Below are 23,835 nucleotides of genomic sequence, written 5' to 3' on the forward strand. Positions count from 1 at the left end.
GACCTCTATCAGGTCGCCCCTCAATCTCTGTCGTTCCAGTGAGAACAAACTGAGTTTATTCAACCGCTCTTCATAGCTAATGCCCTCCATACCAGGCAACATTCTGGTAAATCTCTTCTGCACCCTCTCTAAAGCCTCCACATCCTTCTGGTAGTGTGGCGACCAGAATTGAACACTGTACTCCAAGTGTGGCCTAACTAAGATTCTATACAGCTGCAACATGACTTGCCAATTCTTATACTCAATGCCCCGACCAATGAAGGCAAGCATGCCGTATGCCTTCTTGACTACCTTCTCCACCTGTGTTGCCCCTTTCAGTGACCTGTGGACCTGTACACCTCGATCTCACTGACTGTCAATACTCTTGAGGGTTCTACCATTCACTGTATATTCCCTACCTGCATTAGACCTTCCAAAATGCATTACCTCACATTTGTCTGGATTAAACTCCATCTGCCATCTCTCCGTTCACGGTAGCCTAGTGATTAGCACAATTGCTTCACAGCTCCTGGGTCCCAGGTTCGATTCCTGGCTTGGGTCACTGTCTGTGTGGAGTCTGCACGTTCTCCCCGTGTGTGCGTGGGTTTCCTTCGGGTGCTCCGGTTTCCTCCCACAGTCCAAAGATGTGCAGGTTAGGTGGATTGACCGTGCTAAATTGCCCTTAGTGTCCAAAATTGCCCTTAGTGTTGGGTGGGGTTACTGGGTTATGGGGATAGGGTGGAGGTGTGTGGTTGGGAAGGGTGTTCTTTCCAAGAGCCGGTGCAGACTCGATGGGCTGAATGGCCTCCTGCACTGCAAATTCTATATAAGTCTCCAAACGATCTAAATCCTGCTGTATCCTCTGACAGTCCTCATTGCTATCCGCAATGCCACCAACCTTTGTGTCGCCTGCAAACTTACTAATCAGACCAGTTACATTTTCCTCCAAATTCCCCCTCATTCAGAACCTGGAAAAATGAACCCCTCATTTCTATCCCAAATACTTGCTCTGATCTTTCGGACTGACTTAATTACCAGCACCTTTTCTAAAGATATTCATTCACAAGACATGGGCAGCGCTGGCATTTTTTTGCCCATCATTCTCTTTGTCAGGCAGCTGTCGATCACTATAGTCTTGCCTTTACTTACAATATTCTTCTTCCTCCCAGATCATGACTGCTTCCAGCCCCAGCCTAGTAACCAAATCAATGAGACCATATAAATGAGCAGTAGATGACTGTCCGTTCTGAGATTTTCTAAAATTGCTCCCTCTCTGCGATATGATTTTCATATGTCTCCAGTGTAATTCAGAGAGCGAGGACAAGCCTAGTCTCTTCCTATCACTGGCCTTAATGTGCTTTAAGAATGTGAAAAATGGTGTGTGTATTAAGGGGAAATTTAGCGTGGCCAATCCACCTACCCTGCACATCTTTGGGTTGTGGTGGTGAGACCCATGCAGACACTGGGAGAATGTGCAAACTGCACACGGACAGTGACCCGGGTCCTCAGTGCCATGAGGCAGCAGTGCTAAGCACTGCGCCACCGTGCGCCATTGACAAACAGTATGTAAATGCAAGTTTTATTCTTTATCTCTTGTTTTCAGCACTTAATTAGCTATGAAGTACTTTCTAGGTTATGAAAGACACTAAATATGTGAAATTGTTCTCATGGTCACACAGTTGTGACATTGCATTGTTCACTGGTCCTTAGAGTGTCTACAGGCTACTGAATATGCGGTGCTGCTTAATTTGCATTTATATAGTGCCTTTAGCATGGTAAAACCTCTGAAGGTACTTGACTCCAAACAATCTCCTTGGCAACTGCTAACACTGGTCCCACTCAGCTTTAAGCCTTCATTCCTGTGCCATCCAAAGGCTCCAATTCACTGCTCCAATCAATCTCACTACCATTAATGGTCTCTCGTCTGTCTCCCTGTAATCTAATTTTCAATGTGAGCAGCTCATGGGCATCTTTGCCCTCTGTGTCAAAACTACATACTCGACTGCCTTTGCCTTGAGCACTCTTGCCTCTCACTCCTCTCGGCCTGTCTGCCAAATAAACCCCCACCGTCCGTCACTCTAAAGGAAAACTGTTCTCAGTCACAAAACGCACCGTGTGGTAATCCTGCAGAATTCTTTGACAGGTTTGCAGGCGTCTCCATTCTCCCAGATCAGTAGCCCTTATCCCAGTGTGTGTGTCCTTTACCTTTTCTCTTGTCATAGAGTGGCAACAATTGTGGCTAAGGTGCTGACCACAAGGAATCCCACTGATATTAAACATAAGCCTTTCCCAACCTGACCCGAAATAAAGAATCAGCATTGTCATCCACAATCACTGATCAGAGGGATAGTTTGAGGTGGGCAAGGAAGACATGGAGAGTTACAATTACAATCACACTTGATTCACAAAATCACAGAATTGTTAAGGTGCTGAAGGAGGCCATTCGGCCCGACAAGTCTGCACCAGCTCTCCAAACGAGCATCATGACATAGTGCCATTCCCCTGGCCTTTCACCGTAAATCCACACATTATAAATAGGTTAAATCCACGTTAATATAGATTTTTGAGTGAATAATACAGTGATGCCCGAGTAAATTGCATTTGGTGCACAATGTCCTGCTGTTGCCATTTGTTTCAGAGATGGCACTATAAATGTTGTTAGCTGAATTTGTCCTCAATAGGCTAAAAGATATATGTCTCCTCCAGCTCCCTGTGCGATCAAAGGAGATTCACTGGTGTAATTAGGTTGATTCCGAAGTTGAGAGGATTGGCTTACGAGGAGAGACTGAGTAGACTGGGACTATACTCATTGGAATTTAAAAGAATGAGGGTGAATCTTATAAAATTCTGAAGGGACTAGATAAGATAGAACCAGGGAGGTTGTTTCCACTGGTGGGTGAAACTAGAACTTGGGGGCACAGCCTCAAAATAAGGGGGAGCAGATTTAGGACTGAGTTGAGGAGGAACCTCTTCACCCAAAGGGTTGTGAATGTAGAATTCCCTGCCCAGTGAAGCAGTTGAGGCTACCTCGTGAAATGTTTTTAAGGCAAAGATAGATAGGTTTTTTCACAGTAAAGGAATTAAGGGTTATGGTGAGCGGGCGGGTAAGTGGAGCTGGGTCCACAAAAAGGTCAGACATGATCTTATAGAATGGTGCAGCAGGCCGAGGGGCCAGATGGCCTACTCCTGCTCCTAGTTCTTATATTCTTTCTTATTATTTAAAGACATGGAAAGTCATTAGATGGGATATTTTTTTATTTTTAAATTTAGGGTACCCAATTAATTTTTTCCAATTAAGGGGCAATTTAGCGTGGCCAATCCACCTAGCCTGCACACCTTTGGGTTGTGGGAACGAAACCCACACATACACGGGGAGAATGTGCAAACTCCACACGGACAGTGACCCAGAGCCAGGATCGAACCTGGGACCTCGGCGCAGTGAGGCCGCAGTGCTATCCACTGAGCCACCGTGCTGCCCCTTAGATGGGATATTTGACAGAGCGAGCCTGGCTGATTCTGTGTTTCCAAGTTACTAAAGCTACTGATTGATGTATATTCTTTTTTCCTTAAAGTATTCAATATCCAGACTGAGGGATTTGTTTGAGGCTGACTCGGATGTAAGTGTTTTGTTAACATTTTTTTCCACGCTAAACAAAAGCTATTGGCGGAAGCTGTTATTCAAACGATAGGAAGACATTTTCAAAAGCCTTCTGTTTTATTGGACAGTTTCAGCAGTGCTTCTACTCCCTAGAAAGTAAAGCCTTGTTCATCTGTCAGATTAGTATTGGCAGAAACTAACCTTTACTAATTTTATTATTCATGTCACCTCGTATTGGGGTCCATTCATGATTAGTGCCATCCAGCAGTAGTGATGTACAATGTATTTAGTTTTTAAACCAAACTAGTAAGTTCAGGACATTGCTTCCACCAACCACGGTGATGGAGAAGGGATCACACATGGTGCTAGTGCATTCCTTGTACAACTACCTAACAATTGTGTTTGCAGTGGGTTATGCCACCCCCACCTCATCCACTCAGTTCGGGGATTACCTTGCTTTTCTCCCCCAGTTATTAAGCTAGGTCTGTTGATGGGAAGCGTAACAATGTAAATAAAGTTGATGATATGAATTAAGTACTGTAATTATATGATATCTCATCAATTGAAGTGGAGAAGGAGGTGTTGAACATTAGAACAGGCTGCTAGTCAGGAATAAAACCATTTTTATTTCTTCTCTACCTGTGAAAGCCATGTTGTGATTGGGCCGGGAAACTGAATTCTGCTGGCCTGTTAATTGCAGCCCAGCTATGACTGCTGAATTATTTTTGAAATCTAGTTAATTGTGTTTGTGATGGTTTTCAAGTTGCAATCTGTAAGCTATTTTTATTGATTTTGTTCCCCCCTCCTCTCCTTTCAGAAGTTGGGAACATCTCAAGAACTAAATATCCTGAACGAATGCGACCCAAGCCAGGTAGGACCAGGGTGTTTCACCCTGTTTGCAGTGAACTGCGCTTCACGTTGTCTTTGTTGGATTAGTGGCCTGTTCTGCCAAGTCTGAATGGCTGTGACCTGTGTTGGGGAAGCTCTGATGGGATCCAACTTCTCACTACCAGGAGATGCTTTTCTGACCGTGATTGTAATTGGATTGTAATTAGCATGACAGTGCTTACAAGGGGCATTTACTCAGTAATTGTTTTTTTATACAGAGTACCCAATTAATTTTTTTTTCCAATTAAGGGGCAATTTCGCGTGGCCAATCCACCTAGCCGGCACATCTTTGGGCTGCGGGGGCGAAACCCACGCAAACACGGGGAGAATATGCAAACTCCACATGGACAGTGACCCAGAGCCGGGGCCGAACATGGGACCTCGGCGCCGTGAGGCATCAGGGCTAACCCACTGCGCCACCGTGCTGACCCGACTCAGTAATTATTTACTCACCACTGCTCAGTTTGGATTCTGTTAAGGCTACATGGTTCCAACCCTCATCACCGCTTTGGTCTATATATGGACCGAATAACTTATTCCAGAGGTGCATTGAGAGTGACATTAAGGCAGCATTTGACCAATTGTGTCATCAAGTAAACGTAAAATTGAAGTGAATGGAAATCAAGGTGAAAATTCGCCACTAGTTGGGGTCATACCGAGAACAAAAATGTCTGTGTTCATTGGAGGCCAATCATTTCAATCCCAAGACATCGCTGCAGGAATTCCTCAAGGTAACGTCCAAGGTCCAACCATCTTCAGCTGCTTCTTCAATGACCTTCTCTTCATCATGAGGTCAGAAGTGGCGATGTTTGCTGATGAATGTTCAGTACCATTCACAATTCCTCAGATACTGAAGCACTCTTGAGTCTTCATGTAGAAAGACCTGGACAATTGTAAGACGAGTGGCAAGTAATGTTAATGCCACACAAATGCCAGACAATGACCATCTCCAACAAGAAAAATTCTATCTCCCTTGATATTCCTCAGCATTACCATCACTGAATCCTCAACAATCTATACTTAAGAGATAACCATTGATAACCATTGATCAAAACCAGCCATATTAATACTTTGACTGCAAAAGCAGAGGCTTGGAATTCTGTGGCGAATAACTCACCTTTTGATTCCCCAAAGCCTGTCCACCATCTAAAAGGGTCAAGTCAGGAGAGTGGTGGAATAATCTCCACTTAAGAATTGGGGATATATACAAGTGGCTGGGGGAGTAGGAAGGCGAGTGGGTGGTGAAGATCAAGGAGAAATGGGAAGCGGAGTTGGGAGGGGAGATCAATTGGGGAGCATGGAGTGAGGCACTGCGTAGGGTAAATGGGACCTCCTCTTGTGCAACGATGAGCCTGATATAGTTTAAGGTGGTGCACAGGGTGCATATGACTCGTGCGAGAATGAGTGAGTTATTTCAGGGGGTGGCAGATGAGTGTGAGAGGTGTGGGCGGGGGGCCAGCGAATCATGCGCACATGTTTTGGGGTTGCGAAAAATTCTGGGCGGAAGTGTTCACGGTCTTAGCCAGGATAGTGGAGGAGAATGTGGACCTGGACTTTTGGTGGCGATATTTGGGGTTTCAGAGAAGCTGGAGCTCATGGCGAGGAGGAAGGCCGTGTCCTTCGCCTTTCTGATTGCACGGCGACGAATTTTGCCGGAGTGGCGGTCGGCATCACCAGCTGGGGTAGCGGCTTGGTTGGGTGACCTGTACAACATCCTGCGATTAGAGAAGACAAGTTAAGGAGCTCTTCAGGGGGATTTGAGGAAATGTGGGGGATGTTTGTGACCGTGTTTATGGGGCTGTTCGTCGCGGGGGGAGGGGGGGATGAAAAAGGGGGAAAATCTGTACAGACTGTAAATTGATTATTGGGAAGTATGTTTCCCGTGGTGTTTATTCGCTGTAACCTGTTTTGATACATGTTTGTAATAACATAGAATATAGAACAGAACAGCACAGAACAGGCCCTTCGGCCCTCGATGTTGTACCGAGCATTGTCCGAAACCAAGATCAAGCTATCCCACTCCCTGTCATTCTGGTGTGCTCCATGTGCCTAGCCAATAACCGCTTGAAAGTTCCTAAAGTGTCCAACTCCACTATCACAGCAGGCAGTCCATTCCACATCCTAACCACTCTCTGAGTAAAGAACCTACTTCGGACATCCCTCCTATATCGCCCCCCTGAACCTTATAGTTATGCCCCCTTGTAACAGCTACATCCACCCGAGGAAATAGTCTCTGAATGTCCACTCTATCTATCCCCTTCATCATCTTATAAACCTCTATTAAGTCGCCTCTCATCCTCCTCCGCTCCAATGAGAAAAGCCCTAGCTCCCTCAACCTTTCCTCATATGACCTATCCTGCAAACCAGGCAGCATCCTGGTAAATCTCCTTTGCACCCTTTCCAATGCTTCCACATCCTTCCTATAGTGAGGTGACCAGGACTGCACACAATACTCCAAATGTGGTCTCACCAGGGTCATGTACAGTTGCAGCATAACCCCACAGCTCTTAAACTCAAGCCCCTGTTAATAAACGCTAACACACTATAGGCCTTCTTCACGGCTCTATCCACTTGAGTGGCAACCTTCAGAGATCTGTGGACATGAACCCCAAGATCTCTCTGTTCCTCCACATTCCTCAGGACCCTGCCATTGACCCTGTAATCCGCATTCAAATATTTTCTACCAAAATGAATCACCTCGCACTTATCCGGGTTAAACTCCATCTGCCATTTTTCAGCCCAGCTCTGCATCCTATCAATGTCTCTTTGCAGCCTACAACAGCCCTCCACCTCATCCACTACTCCACCAATCTTGGTGTCATCAGCAAATCTACTGACCCACCCTTCAGCCCCCTCCTCCAAGTCATTGATAAAAATCACAAATAGCAGAGGACCCAGCACTGATCCCTGTGGTACACCGCTGGTAACTGGACTCCAGTCTGAAAATTTTCCATCCACCACCACCCTCTAGCGTCTATGTTATAGCCTGTTACTTATCCAATTTTCCCTCTATCCCACACCTTACTTTCTTCATAAGCCGACCATGGGGAACCTTATCAAACGCAATAACATACATTTTTAAAAAAAGAATACTCTCCACTTGTCAGGATAAATGCAGCTCCAATAATAGCCAGAAGCTCAAAATCAGTATTGACAAAGCAACCCGCTTGTTTGGCATCCCATCCACTACTAAGCAAATGGCAGCAAGAGGCGTCTCCAAGAGGCACTGCTGCAACTTGCCAAGCCTCCTTCGGCAGCACCTTCCAAACTCTCAACCACTACCACCCAGAAGGACAAGGGCAGCAGATGCATAGGAACACCATCTGCAAGTTCCCCTCCAAGTCACACACAATCCTGATTTGGAACTGTATTGCCATTCCTTCGCTGTGGCTGGGTTAAAATACAGCAATTGCCTCCCTAACAACACTGTGAGTGCTTCGACATCAGCTCGACTGTCGCAGTTCACGAATGTGGCTCACTACCACCGTCTCAAGGGCAATTGGAGATCAGCAACAGTTGCTGGCCTTGCCAGCGATTCCCATGTCCCATGAAAGATTACGTAAAGGAGCCCGCAGTCATGGCAGATTTGGGCTGGGACGTTGGTCGTGGCAGCCCTTGGGACGACTGGAAGGTGTAGAAAGCAATGATGAAGCTTTGTGAAGAAAATGGCTTTCTGTTGTGTCGCTGCTGGGACCTTTGCGCATCCACTCACAAAACACTGCACAGGGCTCCTTCCATTGAGAATGTTGGAGTCTGAGCCCTAATGGCGGCCCTCGAGTTCAGTGTTCAATGAGGACATGAGGAAGGCACACCTTGTACAACGATTATCCTTGAAAAGAGGAGGAGGCAGCAGAATGTGTCCCCCCAACTCATTTTAAGACCCTGCCATTCCAAACCTACAATCAGCAGACTGGGGCCACGATATGTGGTCTCTCAAACTATCAATACTTTTTATGTGCTCAATGTGCAAGGGAAATGGATCAGGATTTAGTTTTCCATCTAGTAGATTGTGATAATCTATTGTGAAAACTAGTTTGAATCTGAAAACACCTTTCATAAACCAATTCAATTTAATGTCCTCGGGTATGACCTTTCAACATGAATAAAATAAAGCAATTGGTAGGGGCACCATTCAACGTGTGACTCACACCAGAATTGCCAAGAGCCGAGAAAGATGCATTTTACTTTTTCACACCACCATTTATCACTTCTGTGTAAGCAAGTCAATAGAATCATGGACAACAGAGCATTAGTTTCAGTATTACGACAGCACAGCCTTAGTTTGATTTGAGCATATTAGCAGAATTTCCAGATTACAGCGTCTGGTATAAAATACCATAGTCCACATATTCTTCCAGCATTGACTGTAAATGTTTACTTTTATTTATAAGGTTTTCAATAATTAACTTGCGCATTGCATTTCTTGCAGCTGGAGAAACTCTGTTTATTATTGCGACTGTCTGAACTTCCAGAGCACCTCCTGCCTCTGGCCTGCAACAGACTGATCTCCTTGACATCTGATCTCAGTTACAGTAATGCGACTGTGCTCACTCGGAACCTCTTCCTGACGAGGGTATGATCATGCTGTGCAATATCATTTGCAATCGCTGCTTTGTTTTCCTTTTTCCGGCACGTTCACTTTGATTGCACCACCCTTTGACCCACTGAAATATGAATTGACTCCTCTTTACCGCAAGCAACGTTGGACACCACTTTCCTGTCTTATCTCTGTAACCTTGATTCCCTTACTGATTAAAAATCTGTTGCTCTCAACTTTGAACATATTTAATGACCCAGCCCCTCAAGCCCTCTGCAGTAAAGAATTCCACAGACTCATTACCACACGATCATAAGAAACAGGAGTAGGCCATTAAGCCCTTTGCGCCCGTTCTGCCATTTAATAATGACGTGGAGATGCCGGCGTTGGACTGGGGTGAGCACAGTAAGAAGTCTTACAACACCAGGTTAACGTCCAACAGGTTTGTTTCGAATCACTCGCTTTCGGAAAGCTCCGAAAGCTAGTGATTCGTAACCAACCTGTTGGACTTTAACCTGGTGTTGTGAGACTTCTTACTGTGCCATTTAATAAGATCATGGCTGATCTAACACTCATTAAGATCACCTTTCTGCCTTCTCTCTGTAACCCTTAATTCCCCAACTGATTAAAAACCTATCGATCTCAGCCATGAAAATGGTTAAGGACTCGGCCTCCACAGCTTCCTGGGTTAAAGCGTTCCAAAGATACATCACTATGAGAGAATAAATTCTTCCTCAAATCTGTCTTAAATGAGCAGCATCCCCTTATTTTGTGATTATGCCTTCTGGTCCTACACTCTCCCATGAGTGGAAACATCCTCCCAACATTTATCCTGTCTAACCCCTAAGAGTCTTGTATGTTTTAATCATATCTGATTCCTCCGAAATTCCAACCTGTCCAATCTTTCCTCATATGGGGCTGTTTAGCACAGGGCTAAATCGCTGGCTTTGAAAGCAGACCAAGGCAGGCCAGCAGCACGGTTCAATTCCCGTAACAGCCTCCCCGAACAGGCGCTGGAATGTGGCGACTAGGGGCTTTTCACAGTAACTTAATTTGAAGCCTACTTGTGACAATAAGCATTTTTCATTTCATTTCATGTGTCATGTGAGAGTGCCTTTAAGAAATGGATGTTTAAGCAATGTACCTTTAAGAAATGCAGTGATATCAGAGAGTGGGTGGAGCTGGGCTTTAGATCAGCCATTCTGCAGTTTTTTAGTTTGAGTTTGAAAAAAGCTTGGGAGTGTCTGTGTTTGCAGTGAGCTGGATCTGCTGTGATCTCTGCCATGAAAGACTATCTCTGGATCATTTGGGTGCTTTAAACTCATAAAAGTAAGGTATTTAACCTGATGTGTTCCTGTTTAAAGGTGTTAAGTCTCTTGGATGTTGAAAGGAATAACTGAAGGATTATTTAGTGTTGTCATATTTTCGGGGTTATCTTTGAAGTAAGGGGGTGTTAAGAGATCCAATGTTTATTTAAAAGGGTTAAGTTGAGTTCATGGAATAAACATTGTTTTGTGTTTAAAAACCCACGTGTCCATAATTGTAATCCCACACCTGGAGAACAAGCCGTATGCTCGGAAAAGCAACAAATACATTAAAGGGGGAGGTTGGTTGAACTCCCGTGATAGATTTTGGGGTTCTGAAAAACGCCTCGCCCATAACATACGGCAGTCCCTCCATATCTGCGATCATCCTAGCAAACATCCTCCGTACTGCCTCCAATGATAATATATCTCTCCTTAAATAAGGGGTCCAAAACTGTTGCACGAGATTCTAAATGTGACCTCACTAGTACCGTGTACATTTGCAGCAACACTTCATTAACTTTATACTCCAGCCCCCTTGAAATAAAAGCCAGCATCCCATTTGCCTTTACTATTCTCTTCTGCACCTGTCTGCTAGCTTTCTGGGTTTCATGAGCAAACTCCCATTTTCCCACATTGAATTCCATTTGCCAATTTTCTGCCCACTCGCATAACTTGTCAATATCTCTGTGTCAACTATTGATATCAACCTTACAGCCTTCCTTTTTTAAAATAAATTTAGAGTACCCAATTCATTTTTTCCAATTAAGGAACAATTTAGCGTGGCCAATCCACCTAGCCTGCACATCTTTTGTGTTGTGGGGGCGAAACCCACGCAAACACGGGGAGAATGTGCAAACTCCACTCGGATCCCAGAGCCGGGATCGAACCTGGGACCTCGGCGCCGTGAGGCTACAGGGCTAACCCACTGCGCCACCATGCTGCCTCAACCTTTGTATCATTTGAAAATTTGGCCACAATACACTCCCTTCCTCCAAATCATTAATATATATTGTGAAGAGCTGTGGTCCCAGTACTGATCCCTGTGACACTCCACTGGTTACTGCCCTCCAACCTGAGAAAGACCCCCTTAGTTAGTTAGCCAATCCTCTATCCACCAGAATATTAGCTCCAACTCCATGAGTTCCTATCTTGCACAGTGGCATCTTATCACTGCCTTTTAAAAATCCAAATATTAAACATCGACTGGGTCTCCTCTATTTACTCTGGCTGAAACCACCTCAAAGAATTCTAGTAAGTTTGTCAGACGTGATTTCCCTTTTATGAAACCAAGCTGACTCTGCTAGATCAGATGATGACTTTCCAAATGCACTGCTATTCCCTTAGCAACACCATTTCAAAGAAATGGCGGACAGCAAAAGTTATCGCCATACAAAACCCCAGAAAAGACCCCATACTTGCAGCTAGATACCATCCAGTCTCTCTCCTGTCGATCCCATATAAAATCCTTGAACGCCTCATCCGTCAGCGCATATTCCCAATCGTATTCCCAATCGTAGAGAGAAGATGTCCTTAGCGTCGACCAAGTTGGTTTCCACAAGGACTACAGCACAGAGGAGCAGGTACTGGCCTTTACCACTTACATTGAAAACGATGTTCAGAAAAACTTGAAGATAGATGCTGTGCTCCTCCACCTCACAGCCGCCTACAACACCGTTTGGCACACTGGCCTTCTCCTGATGCTGTCACAGGCCCTCCCGCTTTGGGCGACTAAAAGCATCGGAACACTGTTGAACGATTGATGGTTCAGAGTTCAACTTGGACAGGTATATGGAAAAGGCAAACCAATGGCATCTCTCAAGGCTCAGTGCTGGCCCAACCCTGTTTAACATGGACACAAATGATCTTCCAAGAACTACTTCCCGAAAATTCATATATACCCGCATCTGCCTCGCAACTCAAGCCCCCGATTTTGACACCTTGGACCGGATCCAAAACGAAGACTTGTCAAAACTTGAACAATACTGCAACACATGGCGACTCAAGCCAAACCCTGCAAAAACAGTACCCAGAGTATTCTATCAATAAAGAGCTCAACATCCAAATGAATGACTACAAATTAAAGCACCACATAACTCCAACATACCTCGGAATGACCTTAGGTAGGACACTGACCCTCTGGGTACATCTAAAAACAACTCCAGCCAAGGTCAACTCCAGAGACACCTTGATTGCCAAACTAGCCAGCTCAATGTAGGGTGCTGCTACCACCACCCTACGGACCTCAGCACTCGCAGTCTCATACTCAGTGGTGAATATTGCGCCCCTGTTTGGTTAAGATTATCACACACAAACAGAGTTGATACCCAGCAGAATGCTACCATGCATATCAGTACTGGAGCACTACGCTGAATACCACACCCTTAGCTCCCTGACCTGACAAACATATCCGCCAAATTGTAACAACCCACAAAATGAGAGAAAAAGTTTAGTTCGCAATGCCCCCCACCCCATCTGCCACTTCATGCTGATCTAGTCAGCCCACCCAAGGTACGATTCCCATCAAGAAGGCCAATCTGGAAAAACCCTCCCACAATACTTCAACGCAAATTATACCTGGACAAATGAATGGGAATCATTGGACATGACAAACAAGTACCTGGTCTCAAACCCAACCCAACAGCTGCCTCGTTTCAACCGTACAAGGAAAGAGTGGTCCACCCTCAACAGGTTTAGGACAGGCTGTGGCCCCTGTTTGGCTAACCTCCAGAGATGAAGCATCAGTGTCAGCCCCCTCTGTGCCTGTGGGAGAGAGCAAATTATGCACCACACCATAGAAGGGTCTCCAATCCACAGACTCAGCGGAGGCCTCCCCGAACTCATCACAGCAGCACTGGAAGAAACTGCTTGGCTTAGGGACTTTGCATTCACTAAATAAAATAAATTCTCTCCATAATAATCGATTCTTCTAATATTTTTCCCAAAAATGAAGTTAGATTAACTGGCCTGTAGTTTTCTGCATTTTGCCACCTCCCCTTTTTTGAACAGGGGTACCGCAATGGCAGTTTTCTAATCCTATGGCACAGCTCTAGAATCCAAGCATGTTTACAAAAAGATTACCAATGCACCCAGCATTTCTGTAGCTACCTCCTTTAAGACCTTGGAGTGTAAACCATCAAGTCCAGGGGACTTGTCAGCCTTTAACATAAGAACTAGGAGCAGGATTAGGCCATCTGGCACCTCGAGCCTGCTCCGCCATTCAATAAGATCATGGCTGATCATTTTGTGAACTCGGCTCCACTTACCCGCCCGCTCACCGTAATCTTTTTTTCCTTTACTGTTCAAAAATCTATCTACCTTTGCCTTAAAAACATTTAACGTGGTAGCCTCAACTGCTTCACTGGGCAGGGAATTCAACAGATTCACGACCCTTTGGGTGAAGAAGTTCCTCCTCAACTCAGAACTAAATCTACTCCCCTTTAATTTGAGGCTATCCCCCTAGTTCTAGTTTCACCCACCAGTGGAAACAACCTCCTGCTTCTCTATTCCCTTCATAATTTTATATGTTTCTATAAGATTCCCCCTCATTCTTCTAAATTCCTATGAGTATAGCCCCAGTCTACTCAGTCTCTCTTCATAAGCCAATCTTCTCAACTCCGAAAACAACCTAGTGAATCTCCTTTGCACACCCTCCAGTGCCAGTACATCCTTTCTCAAGCAAGGAGACAAAACTGTACACAGTACTCCAGGTGTGGCCTCACCAGCACCCTATACAGCTGCAACATAACCTCCCTGCTTTTAAACTTCATCCCTCTAGCAGTGAAGGAAAAAATTCCAATTGTCTTCTTAATTACGTGATGCACCTGCAAACCAGCTTTTTGTGATTCATGCACAAGGACGCCCAGGTCCCTCTGCACAGCCACATGCTGCAATTTTTTACCATTTAAATAATAGTCCGTTTTGCTGTTATTCCTACCAAAATGGATGACATCCCATTTATCAACATTGAACTTCATCTGCCAGACTCTTGCCCACTCACTTAAACTATCTATATCCCGCTGCAGACTTTCAGTGTCCTCTGCACACTTGGCTCGACCACTCATCTTAATGTCATATGCCAACTTTGACACATTACACTTGGTCCCCAACTCCAGATCATCTATGTAAACTGTGAACATTTGCGAACCCAACACTAATCCCTGAGGCACACCACTAGCCACTGATCGTCAACTAGAAAAACATCCATTTATCCCCACTCTGCTTTCTGTCAGTTAACCAATCCTCTAGCCATGCTAATACATTACCCGTAACGCCATGAGCCTTTATCTTACGCAGCAGCCTTTTGTGCAGCACCTTGTCAAATGTCTTCTGGAAATCCAGATACACCTACCGTGGGCAGCACAGTAGCATAGTTGCTTCACAGCTCCAGGATCCCAGGTTTGATTCCCAACTTGGGTCACTGTCTGTGTGGAGTCTGCACGTTCTCCCCGTGTCTGCATGAGTTTCCTCCGGGTGCTCCGGTTTCCTCCCTCAGTCCAAAGATGTGCAGGTTAGGTGGATTGGCCAAGCTAAATTACCCTTAGTGTCCAAAAAGGTTAAGTGGGGTGACTGGGTTGCGGGGATAGGGTGGCGGTGTGGGCTTGAGTAGGGTGCTCTTTCCAAGAGCCGGTGCAGACTCAATGGGCCGAATGGCCTCCTGCACTGTAAATTCTATGATTCTATACCGGTCCCCAGTTGTCTACCGCGCTCGTAATGTCCTCAAAAGAATTCCACTAAATTAGTCAAACATGACCTGCCTTTCATGAACCCATGCTGCCTCTGCCCAATGGGACAATTTCTATCCAGATGTCATGCTGTTTCTTTCTCAACGACAGATTCAAGCATTTTGCATGCAACAGAAGTTAAGCTAACTGGCCTATAGTTATCCGCCTTTTGTCTACCTCTTTTTTTAAACAGTGGTGTCATATTTGCTGTTTTCCAATCTGCTGGAACCGCCCCAGAGTCCAGCAAATTTTGGTAAATTACCGCGAGCGCATTTGCTATTTCCCCCACCATTTCTTTTAGTATCCTGGGATGCGTTCCATCAGGGCCAGGAGACTAGTCTACCTTTAGCCCCATTAGCTTGCCCAACACTACCTTCTTAGTAATAAAGGCTGCCATCGCCTCCTTGCCAACAATTATTGGCATATTATTTGTGTCTTCCACTGTGAAGACCGACACAAAATACCTGTTCGATGCCTCAGCCATCTCCTAATTTCCCATTACTAAATTTGCCTTCTCATCCTCTAAAAGACCAATATTTACCTTAGCTACTCTTTTTTTGTTTTATATATTGGTAGAAACGTTTGCTATCTGTTATATTCTGAGCTAATTTACTCTCATAATCGATCTTACTTTTCTTTATGGCTTTTTTCATGGCTTTCTGTTGACCTTTAAAGATTTTCCAATCCTCTAGTTCCCCACTAATCTTTGCCAAGTTGTATGCCTTTTCCCATTAGTTTGCAAAAAACTAATTCTCTGATGGTGACTATTTAATTTCTTGCCCCCCTTTTTTTTTTTGCGAATTCTAGGATGCTTGTAGTATCCTTTACAGCAATGACCAATGCAAAATGTCTATTTAACTCTTCTGCCATTAAATTGTTCTCCATAATTACTTCCCCAGTTTCATTATAAGGGGCCAATGCTTTCTTTCACTTCTCTTTTATGTATTTAAAACATTCTTATTGTCTCATTTTATGTTTCTTGCTTGCTCACCTTCATTGTTTATTTCCTCCTTCCTAATTTTTTTAGTCCATCTTTGTTGCATTCTGAATCAATCCCACTCTTCTGGTCCACCACTAACCTTTGCAATCTTATTTTTCCGCTTTCAATTTAATACCCTCTTTAACTTCCTTGGCTACCCATGGTAGGTTCTTCCTCCCCTTAGAGTCTTTTTTCCTCATTGGGATGTATTTTTGCTGGGAGTCATGAATTATCTCCCTCAATGCCTGCCACTGCTCATCTATCGCCTTACCTACTATTCTATATGAGCAGTCCATTTTGGCTAATTCCATCCTCACACCTTCACAATTCCCTTTTTTAAATTTAAGACTAACATTTCAGTCCGAATTTTCTCACTCGAGTTGAATACTAAATTCTGTCATACTGTGATTAATATTTCTGAGGTGACCCTTAACTTTGAGATCATTTATTAAACTTACCTTATTACTCATTACCAGATCCAAAATAGCCTGATCCCTAGTTGGCTCCATAACATTGCTCCCAAGAAACTATCTTGAATGCAGACTATGAATTCATTCCCTTGGCTGCCACTTAGGAACAGGAGTAGACCATTCAGCCCCTCGAGCCTGTCCTGCCACTTAATGAGATTATAGCTGATCTGTGGCCTAACTCCATATACCTGCCTTTGGCCCATATCCCTTGATATTTTTGATGAACACAAATATATCTATCTCAGATGTTAAATTAACAACGGTTCCAGTTCCAACTGCTGTTTGTTGGAGAGATTTCCAAACTTCTACCACTCTTTGAGTGAAAACGTTCTTCCAAACATCTCTCCTGAATGGTCTGGCCCTAAATTTTAGACTATGCCCACTATTTTTAGAATCTGCAACCAGTGGAAATAGTTTATCTTTATCTACTCTGTTTTCCCTGTTAATACTTTGAATTCTTCAATCAGACCACCCCTTAACCTTCTACATTTTAGCGAAAACGGGTCTAATTTGTATAATCGCTTCTCGTGACTTAACCCTGTAGACCGGGTATCATTTCTGTAAACCTACGTTGCTCTCCCTCCAAGGCCAAAGTATCCTTCCTAAGGTGTGGTGCCCCGTACTCCAGGTGAGGTCTAAACAGGGTTTTGTATGGCTGCAAAATAACTTCTATGTCTTTATACTCCAATCCATTAGCCTTTTAAAATTATTTTCTGCACTTGTTCGTGGCATTTTAAGGATCTATGCACCCAAGTCTCTTTGGACATCCACTGTACCTAACCTCTTTCCATTTAGAAAGTACTGTACTCTATCCTTTTTTGATCCAAAATGGATAACCTCACACTTGCTTACACTGCATTCCATTTGCCACAATTTTACCCATTCATCTAGTCTGTCAATATCCCCTTGCAATGTTGTGCTATCATCTAAGCTGTCTACAATTACACCTAACTTTCCAATTTGATTAGCCCAACCTATATGAAAATTAAAGTTGCCCAGGATTAATGCTGTGCACTTTTTACATGCATTTGTTATTTCTTGGTTTAACCTCTTTCCTACAGTATGGCTACTTTCGAGGGCTATACAATACTCCTACCCTTGCTTCCTTTCTTTGGTATTTGACACCTCCACCCAACTCAACTTCACATTCTCTGAGCCTAGATCGCCCCACCGAACTGTTATTAGCACCACCTTTCCCTTCCCACCTCTCCTTCCTAAAAGTCAAATAATTCTGAATGTTGATTTCCCAACTTTGATCTCCTTGCCACCATGTCTCTATAATGGCTATCAGATCACACCCATTTAACTCTATTTGTGTTGCCAGTTCATTTATCTTGTCATTAAGATACAGAACTTTTAATTTTGCTTCTTTGTTACCATTTTTCTTTGCACTAAGCCCATCTCTGGGGACAATAGAGCCATTGTTTGTTTTGTACCATTTATTCCCATGTCTTCCTCTTTTGCTTTCACGTTTTCCGCCTTTTGTTTCTAACCCAATGCCCCCCTCCTCTAATTCCATATTCAGGTACCCATTCCCCCTGTCATATCCTCTGGGAGAAGAAATTCTTGCTCATCTCTGTTTTAAATGGGCAACCCATTGCTCTGAGACTATGCCCTCTGGTCCTAGACTCTTTCACAAGTGGAAACAACCTCTCCACATCTACCATGTCAATTCCCCTCAGAATCCTATATGCCTCAATATGGTCACCTCTCATTCTTCTAAACTCTAATAAGTACAGGCCCAACCTATTTGGAGAACAAAACGGTTCAGTGTTCCAGGTATCTAACTCGTGCCCTACATAGAAAGCCTTTCCTATTTTTACACTCCATTCCATTTGAAATAAAGGTCAACATTTCATTTGCCTTCCCTATTACCTGCTGAACTTGTACGTTAGCTTTTTGCGATATGCATGAGGACCTCTAATCCCTCTGAGCTGTAGCTTTCTGCAGTCTTTCTCCCATTTAAATAATATTCATAACTCCTTTACACTAAAAGAGGGCCTTCAGCTCATCCAGCCCATGGCAGTTCTCTGTAGAACAAACCAGTCAGTCCCATTCCCCTGCTCTCTCTCTGTAGCCCTGCAAGTTTATTTCCTTCAATCCAATTTCCTTTTGGGATGATTGATCCTCTTGGCTTCTACTGCCCTCATTGACAGCGAGTTCCAAGCCATTACCACTTGACCATTCGTTGATTGCAAGCAGCTTTGCATTAGAAATGTTCATTGCTGTCCAGTAATCCCCTGCTGAAATTGCAACAAAGAGAGGATGAGGCACTGTATTACTTCCATTGTCAAATATCATGTTAACACCCATTTTCTGTGCTGACACATGAAGAAAGGGCACCAGATCGGGCACCAGAAATTGTCTGTAGAATAATTTTCCCAGAAGGTCATGGCCTTCGGTAGAGGAGGTAGTTAATAAGTGGATTTTTTATATTTGTAGGTACTCTCATTGACAGAGCCTGCCTCACGCTTTCTAATGGCTGCCATCACTTCATTTTGCAAGAAATATGCACGTCCATCCTGCAATGCTCTGATCGGACCAGTCCTTCAAACTCCAGGCATAGGTATGGTCAGATTTGAACGACTACAGGAGATGTACCGATAAAGGGCTGTTATCACTGGTTTGACTGAGAATGACTAAAACAGTCCTGACTATAGTCAGACATGAACTGGTGATCTGCACATAAATTATTTTACTTATTGTTTACTTTATTTTAGAGGTGGAACAGAATAGAAGGTTCAGGTTAGCTGGGAGCTAAGGAAAGATTACAAAGATGTCATGGACAAAGGAAGTGTTAATGTTAGCTTTAAAGGCTAAAAAGGGTGCGGATAGTGGCACAAAGGTAGAATAGCAGAATGTGTTAATGGGTCAGTGTTCAGTGAAAGGAACAGGGAAACAAGTGACAGATAACCCTGTAAGGGGAGATGCAGTTTGTTGGGACAAACAAAAAAGGGTCAAGATGGAGGAGAAAGTTCACAGTCTAAAGTTGTTGAACTCCGTGTTGAGTTCAAGGCTGTACAACTCAACATTGAATTCAACAATTTTAGACTGTGAACTTCCTCTCCACCATGAACCATTTTTGTTTGTTTGTCCCAATACAACCACGCCCCCCTGCCCATCGGGCCATCTATATCTTTAGTTTTGCTTTCCATGACCTATCCTCCTCCACCCCCTCTCCAACTATAAAATCCATCACATTTCTACCTCACTTCAGCTCTGAGGAAGTCATACGGACTCAAAACATCAACCCTGTTTGTCTCTCCACAGGTGCTGCCAGACCTGCTGAGTTTATCCAGCACTTTCTGTTTTTATGGCAAATTTCAGTCTTGATCTTTTCATCAATAACTATAAAGTTTTGTTCTGCATCTCAGATTTTACTAAAATAGACGGTATTTGTTAAATGCCTTTGCCTGCAGTTTCATGTTTCTGGTTTCTTTCCAGGGAATATTCAAGTGGAGTTGATTTGCAGACTTACAGAAGACTGTCTTGAACAAGAGCATCTAACAGTGACTTTTGGGTTGAGTTACTCTATTGATAATTAAGGTTTACATTGCGTTTTATATCATGTATATCCCCCTCAAAGAGTACATATTTGAAAGTATCCATGCATATAGTTAAATGGGGGAACAAAATCTTTCACATTTTGTAAAAGCCAACATTCGCTTGAGCATTCCCGATTTTAATTACTGTGCCTCTGGTGACTGTGCCTAGGCCCTAAATTCTAGCATAACCGTCCTACACTTCTCCATCTCGCTACTTCACTTCCCTTCTTTAAGACATTCCTTAAAATCTACCTCTTTGACAAAGATTTCAGTTCATCTGACCTAATATCTCCTATATGATTCAGTGTCATAAATTCCAGGTGTTCATGACGTGGAAGGGGGGAGAGTATTTTCAATAAAACATGGTCCGAGATTTTATTTCTCCTTTAATCGGTTTTGAGTGAGGAAAGTAAGTTCAGCTGCCAATGAGACCATACAATGTAAGAGCAGAAGTCAGCCATTCGGCCCATTGAGTCTGCTCCACCTTTCACTGAGATCCTAACTGTTCTGCAATGATAATCCTCAACTTCGCTTCCTCGCCTTATCCTCATAAACATAGATTTCTTTACTGATTAAAAATCTGTCAAACACAGCCTTCACTGTCCTCTGCGGTAAATAATTCCAGATTCACTACCCTCTGAGAGAAGGAATTCCTTATCATCTCTGTCTTAAATGGGCAACCCCTCACTCTGAGATTATGTCCTCTGGTCCTAGACTCCCAGAAGGGACAACCTCTCAGCATCTACGCTGGCAAGCCCCCTGAAAATTCTACATATCTCAATAAGATCACCTCTCATTATTCTAAACTCCAATAAGTGCTGTCCCAACTGACTCAACCTCTCCTCAAAATTCCCTCCATACCCGGGGTCAACCTAGTGAACCCTTTGGACTGTCTCAAATGCTAGTATTTTCCTTAGATAAGGGGACCAAAGCTGTTCACAGTATTCCATGTGTGGTCTAACTAGTGCCTTGTGATTTATGCATTATCATAGTATTTAGGAATTACAGTGCAGAAGGAGGCCATTCGGCCCATCGAGTCTGCACCAGCCCTTGGAAAGAGCACCCTAACTAATCCCTCACCTCCACCCCATCTCTGTAACCCCAGCTAAACCTTTTGGACTCTTAAGGGCAATATAGCATGGCCAATTCACCTAACCTGCACATCTTTGGACTGTGGGAGGAAATCCATGCAGACACGGGGAGGACGTGCAGACTCCACACAGACAGTGACCCAAGCCGGGAATCGAACCTGGGGCCCTGGAGCTGTGAAGCAACAGTGCTACCCACTGTGCTACCGTGCTGCCCAAATTTCAAGGGAACGATCCACTATCCGTGCTTAACTAAAAAAGTTAAAGATAGTAACAAAAGTAAAGAAAAAGCATATAATTGTGTAAAGGTGGATGGTAGATCAGAAGATTGGATAGAATATAAAGAACATTAAAGAATGACAAATAGATAAAAATTAGAGTATGAATGAAAGATAACAAAAATATAAAAACAAACTGAAGAGTTTCTATAAGTACTTAAGTGAGAAAAGAGTTAAAGTGAGCATAGATTTCGATAGAAAGTGAATCTTGGGTCACTGTGTGGAGTCTGCATGTTCTCCCTGCGTGGGTTTCCTCCGGGTGCTCCGGTTTCCTCCCACAAGTCCCGTGCTGTTAGGTAATTTGAACATTCTGAATTCTCCCTCTGTGTACCTGAACAGGCGCCGGAATGTGATGACTAGGGGCTTTTCACAGTAACTTCATTGCAGTGTTAATGTAAGCCTAATTGTGACAATAAAGCTTATTATTATTAAACTCCTCGGGCGCAATTCTCCCATCGGGAGTCTAAGTGCTGACTCCAGAGTGAAAACCGGAGTGTTTCACTCCAGCGTCGGAGCCCACTCCCAGCCCCCTATTCTCCCGCCCCCTGGGGGCTAGAAGCGGCGTCGTGTCATGACGTAAATGACGCGGCCGGCGCCACGTAAATGACGTCACCCCAGCATGCGCGGTTGCCGTCCTCCCCGAGGCCACCCAGCAAGGAGATGTCGGATGGATCTTGCGGGGCGGAGGAGGAAAGGAGGTCATCCTTCAGAGAGGCCGGCCCGCCGATTGGTGGACACCGATCGCGGGCCAGACCCCATTTGAGGGCCCCCCGGTGCAGGAACCCCCCTCCCTCCCCCACAGGCCGCCCCTCCAGCGTTCCCGCGCTGGTTCTATGTTCCCGCCGGCAGCGACCAGGTGTGGACGGCGCCGGCAGGAACCTATCGTGTTGGGCAGGCCGCTAGGCCCATCCGCGCCGGAGAATCGCCGCTCGCCTGTTGCAAACGGTGATTCTCCGAGCGGCCAGCCGTGATTCTCGCTGCGCCGGTTTGGGGGGCGGGGGCGAGAATCACGTGTGGGTGTCGGGGCGGGACACGCGCGGCGCCCTGGCGATTCTCCCACCCGGCGTGGGGGGGGGGGGGGGAGAATTCCACCCCTCATCTATGCTACCTTTGCCCATCTGATGTTTCCAGTCAATATGTAGATTAAAATCCCCCATGAATATCATCGTATCTTAGAACATAGAACACACAGTGCAGAAGGAGGCCATTCGGCCCATCGAGTCTGCACCGACCTACTTAAGCCCTCACTTCCACCCTATCCCCGTAACCCAATAACCCTTCCTAACCGTTTTGGACACGAAGGGCAATTTATCATGGCCAATCCACCTAACCTGCACGTCTTTGGACTGTGGGAGGAAACCGGAGCACCCGGAGGAAACCCACGCACACACGGGGAGAACGTGCAGACTCCTCACAGACAGTGACCCAGCAGGGAATCGAACCTGGGACCCTGGCGCTGTGAAGCCACAGTGCTATCCACTTGTGCTACCGTGCTGCCCGACTATCTTTCTAACAATCTCCCATTATCTCTTCTTTTATACTGCCTGTTGAGCTGTGTAACTACAATTAGGGGGTCTGTGCACCACTCCCACAAGTGACTTATTGCCTTTATCGTTTTTCATTTCAATCAAAACCACTTCTACATCCTGCTTTCCTGACCTCAGGTCTTCTCCCTCTACTGTGCTAATTAATTCCATCTTTTCCTAACTTCCTGATCTTCCTAAATGTCATTTATCCATCAATATTCAGGTCCCAGTCTCTGTCATCCTGTAGCCATGGCTATCAAATTGTACTTAACAGATTCATTTGTTTTGAAGTCACTACATGTATATTTACATAGGTAGAAAAATGTAGTCTGCAACATTCTACTGAGGGCTCAAATAGGGGAGAATTGAAAAGATTGAATGATGAGGATGAAATCCATTGGGATTTTTTTCAAAGTCTGTTGGCTCTTCCTGCTAATTATTGTGATATACTTACAGACACATCTTGTCCATCACGTGGAGTGAAGAAATACTTTCGGTGGCCTATACACTGCTTGAGAGAAAGGTGAGTTAACAATAACTGCGAGTTGGAGATACCACACTCTAATTTAGTTGAGCAAACATTTCTAACCAAAAAATAATCTGGTGACCTGAAATAACTGTCTAGTACATGTCAACAGATAAAATACTAGCCATAATATTTGATTTGCATCAGATGTTAATTGTATATTAATTGACTGTTTAATTGTATTCAGATGGGATTTATTCATGATGCTACACATAGTTTGTAAATAAAAGCCAACACGTGTGTATAGACTAAGCTCCACTTGTACCCTTCACGGTTTGGTTATCTGAATAGAACATTAAATTCCTAACTAGCTCAGTACTGTTCTTGGTCAGGGTAATGGGAAGCTGCTGATACAGTGGAACTGTGCCTCAGCAAGACATGACTGGGGCAGGA

General features: G+C 44.4%; 1 protein-coding gene across 7 annotated transcripts in view; it reads left to right on the top strand.

Annotated features, from left to right (window-relative positions):
* fance (FA complementation group E) overlaps positions 1 to 23,835 on the top strand; it is a 39,455-nt gene that overhangs the window by 10,017 nt on the left and 5,603 nt on the right. For 3 of the 7 annotated variants that reach the window (XM_072480473.1, XM_072480468.1, XM_072480469.1), the window contains 6 exons: positions 3,552 to 3,596; positions 4,395 to 4,448; positions 8,895 to 9,038; positions 18,922 to 19,045; positions 19,924 to 19,999; positions 23,373 to 23,439. In XM_072480473.1, the coding sequence (XP_072336574.1) occupies positions 3,552 to 3,596; positions 4,395 to 4,448; positions 8,895 to 9,038; positions 18,922 to 19,045; positions 19,924 to 19,999; positions 23,373 to 23,439 (510 nt within the window). Of the gene's footprint in view, positions 1 to 3,551; positions 3,597 to 4,394; positions 4,449 to 8,894; positions 9,039 to 18,921; positions 19,046 to 19,923; positions 20,026 to 23,372; positions 23,440 to 23,835 lie in introns of all 7 variants that reach the window. The other 4 variants (XR_011935765.1, XM_072480471.1, XM_072480470.1 and 1 more) reach the window with 4 other exon arrangements.

This window comes from Scyliorhinus torazame, chromosome 17, assembly GCF_047496885.1.
Source record: "Scyliorhinus torazame isolate Kashiwa2021f chromosome 17, sScyTor2.1, whole genome shotgun sequence".
In the NCBI taxonomy this organism is placed as follows: domain Eukaryota; kingdom Metazoa; phylum Chordata; class Chondrichthyes; order Carcharhiniformes; family Scyliorhinidae; genus Scyliorhinus; species Scyliorhinus torazame.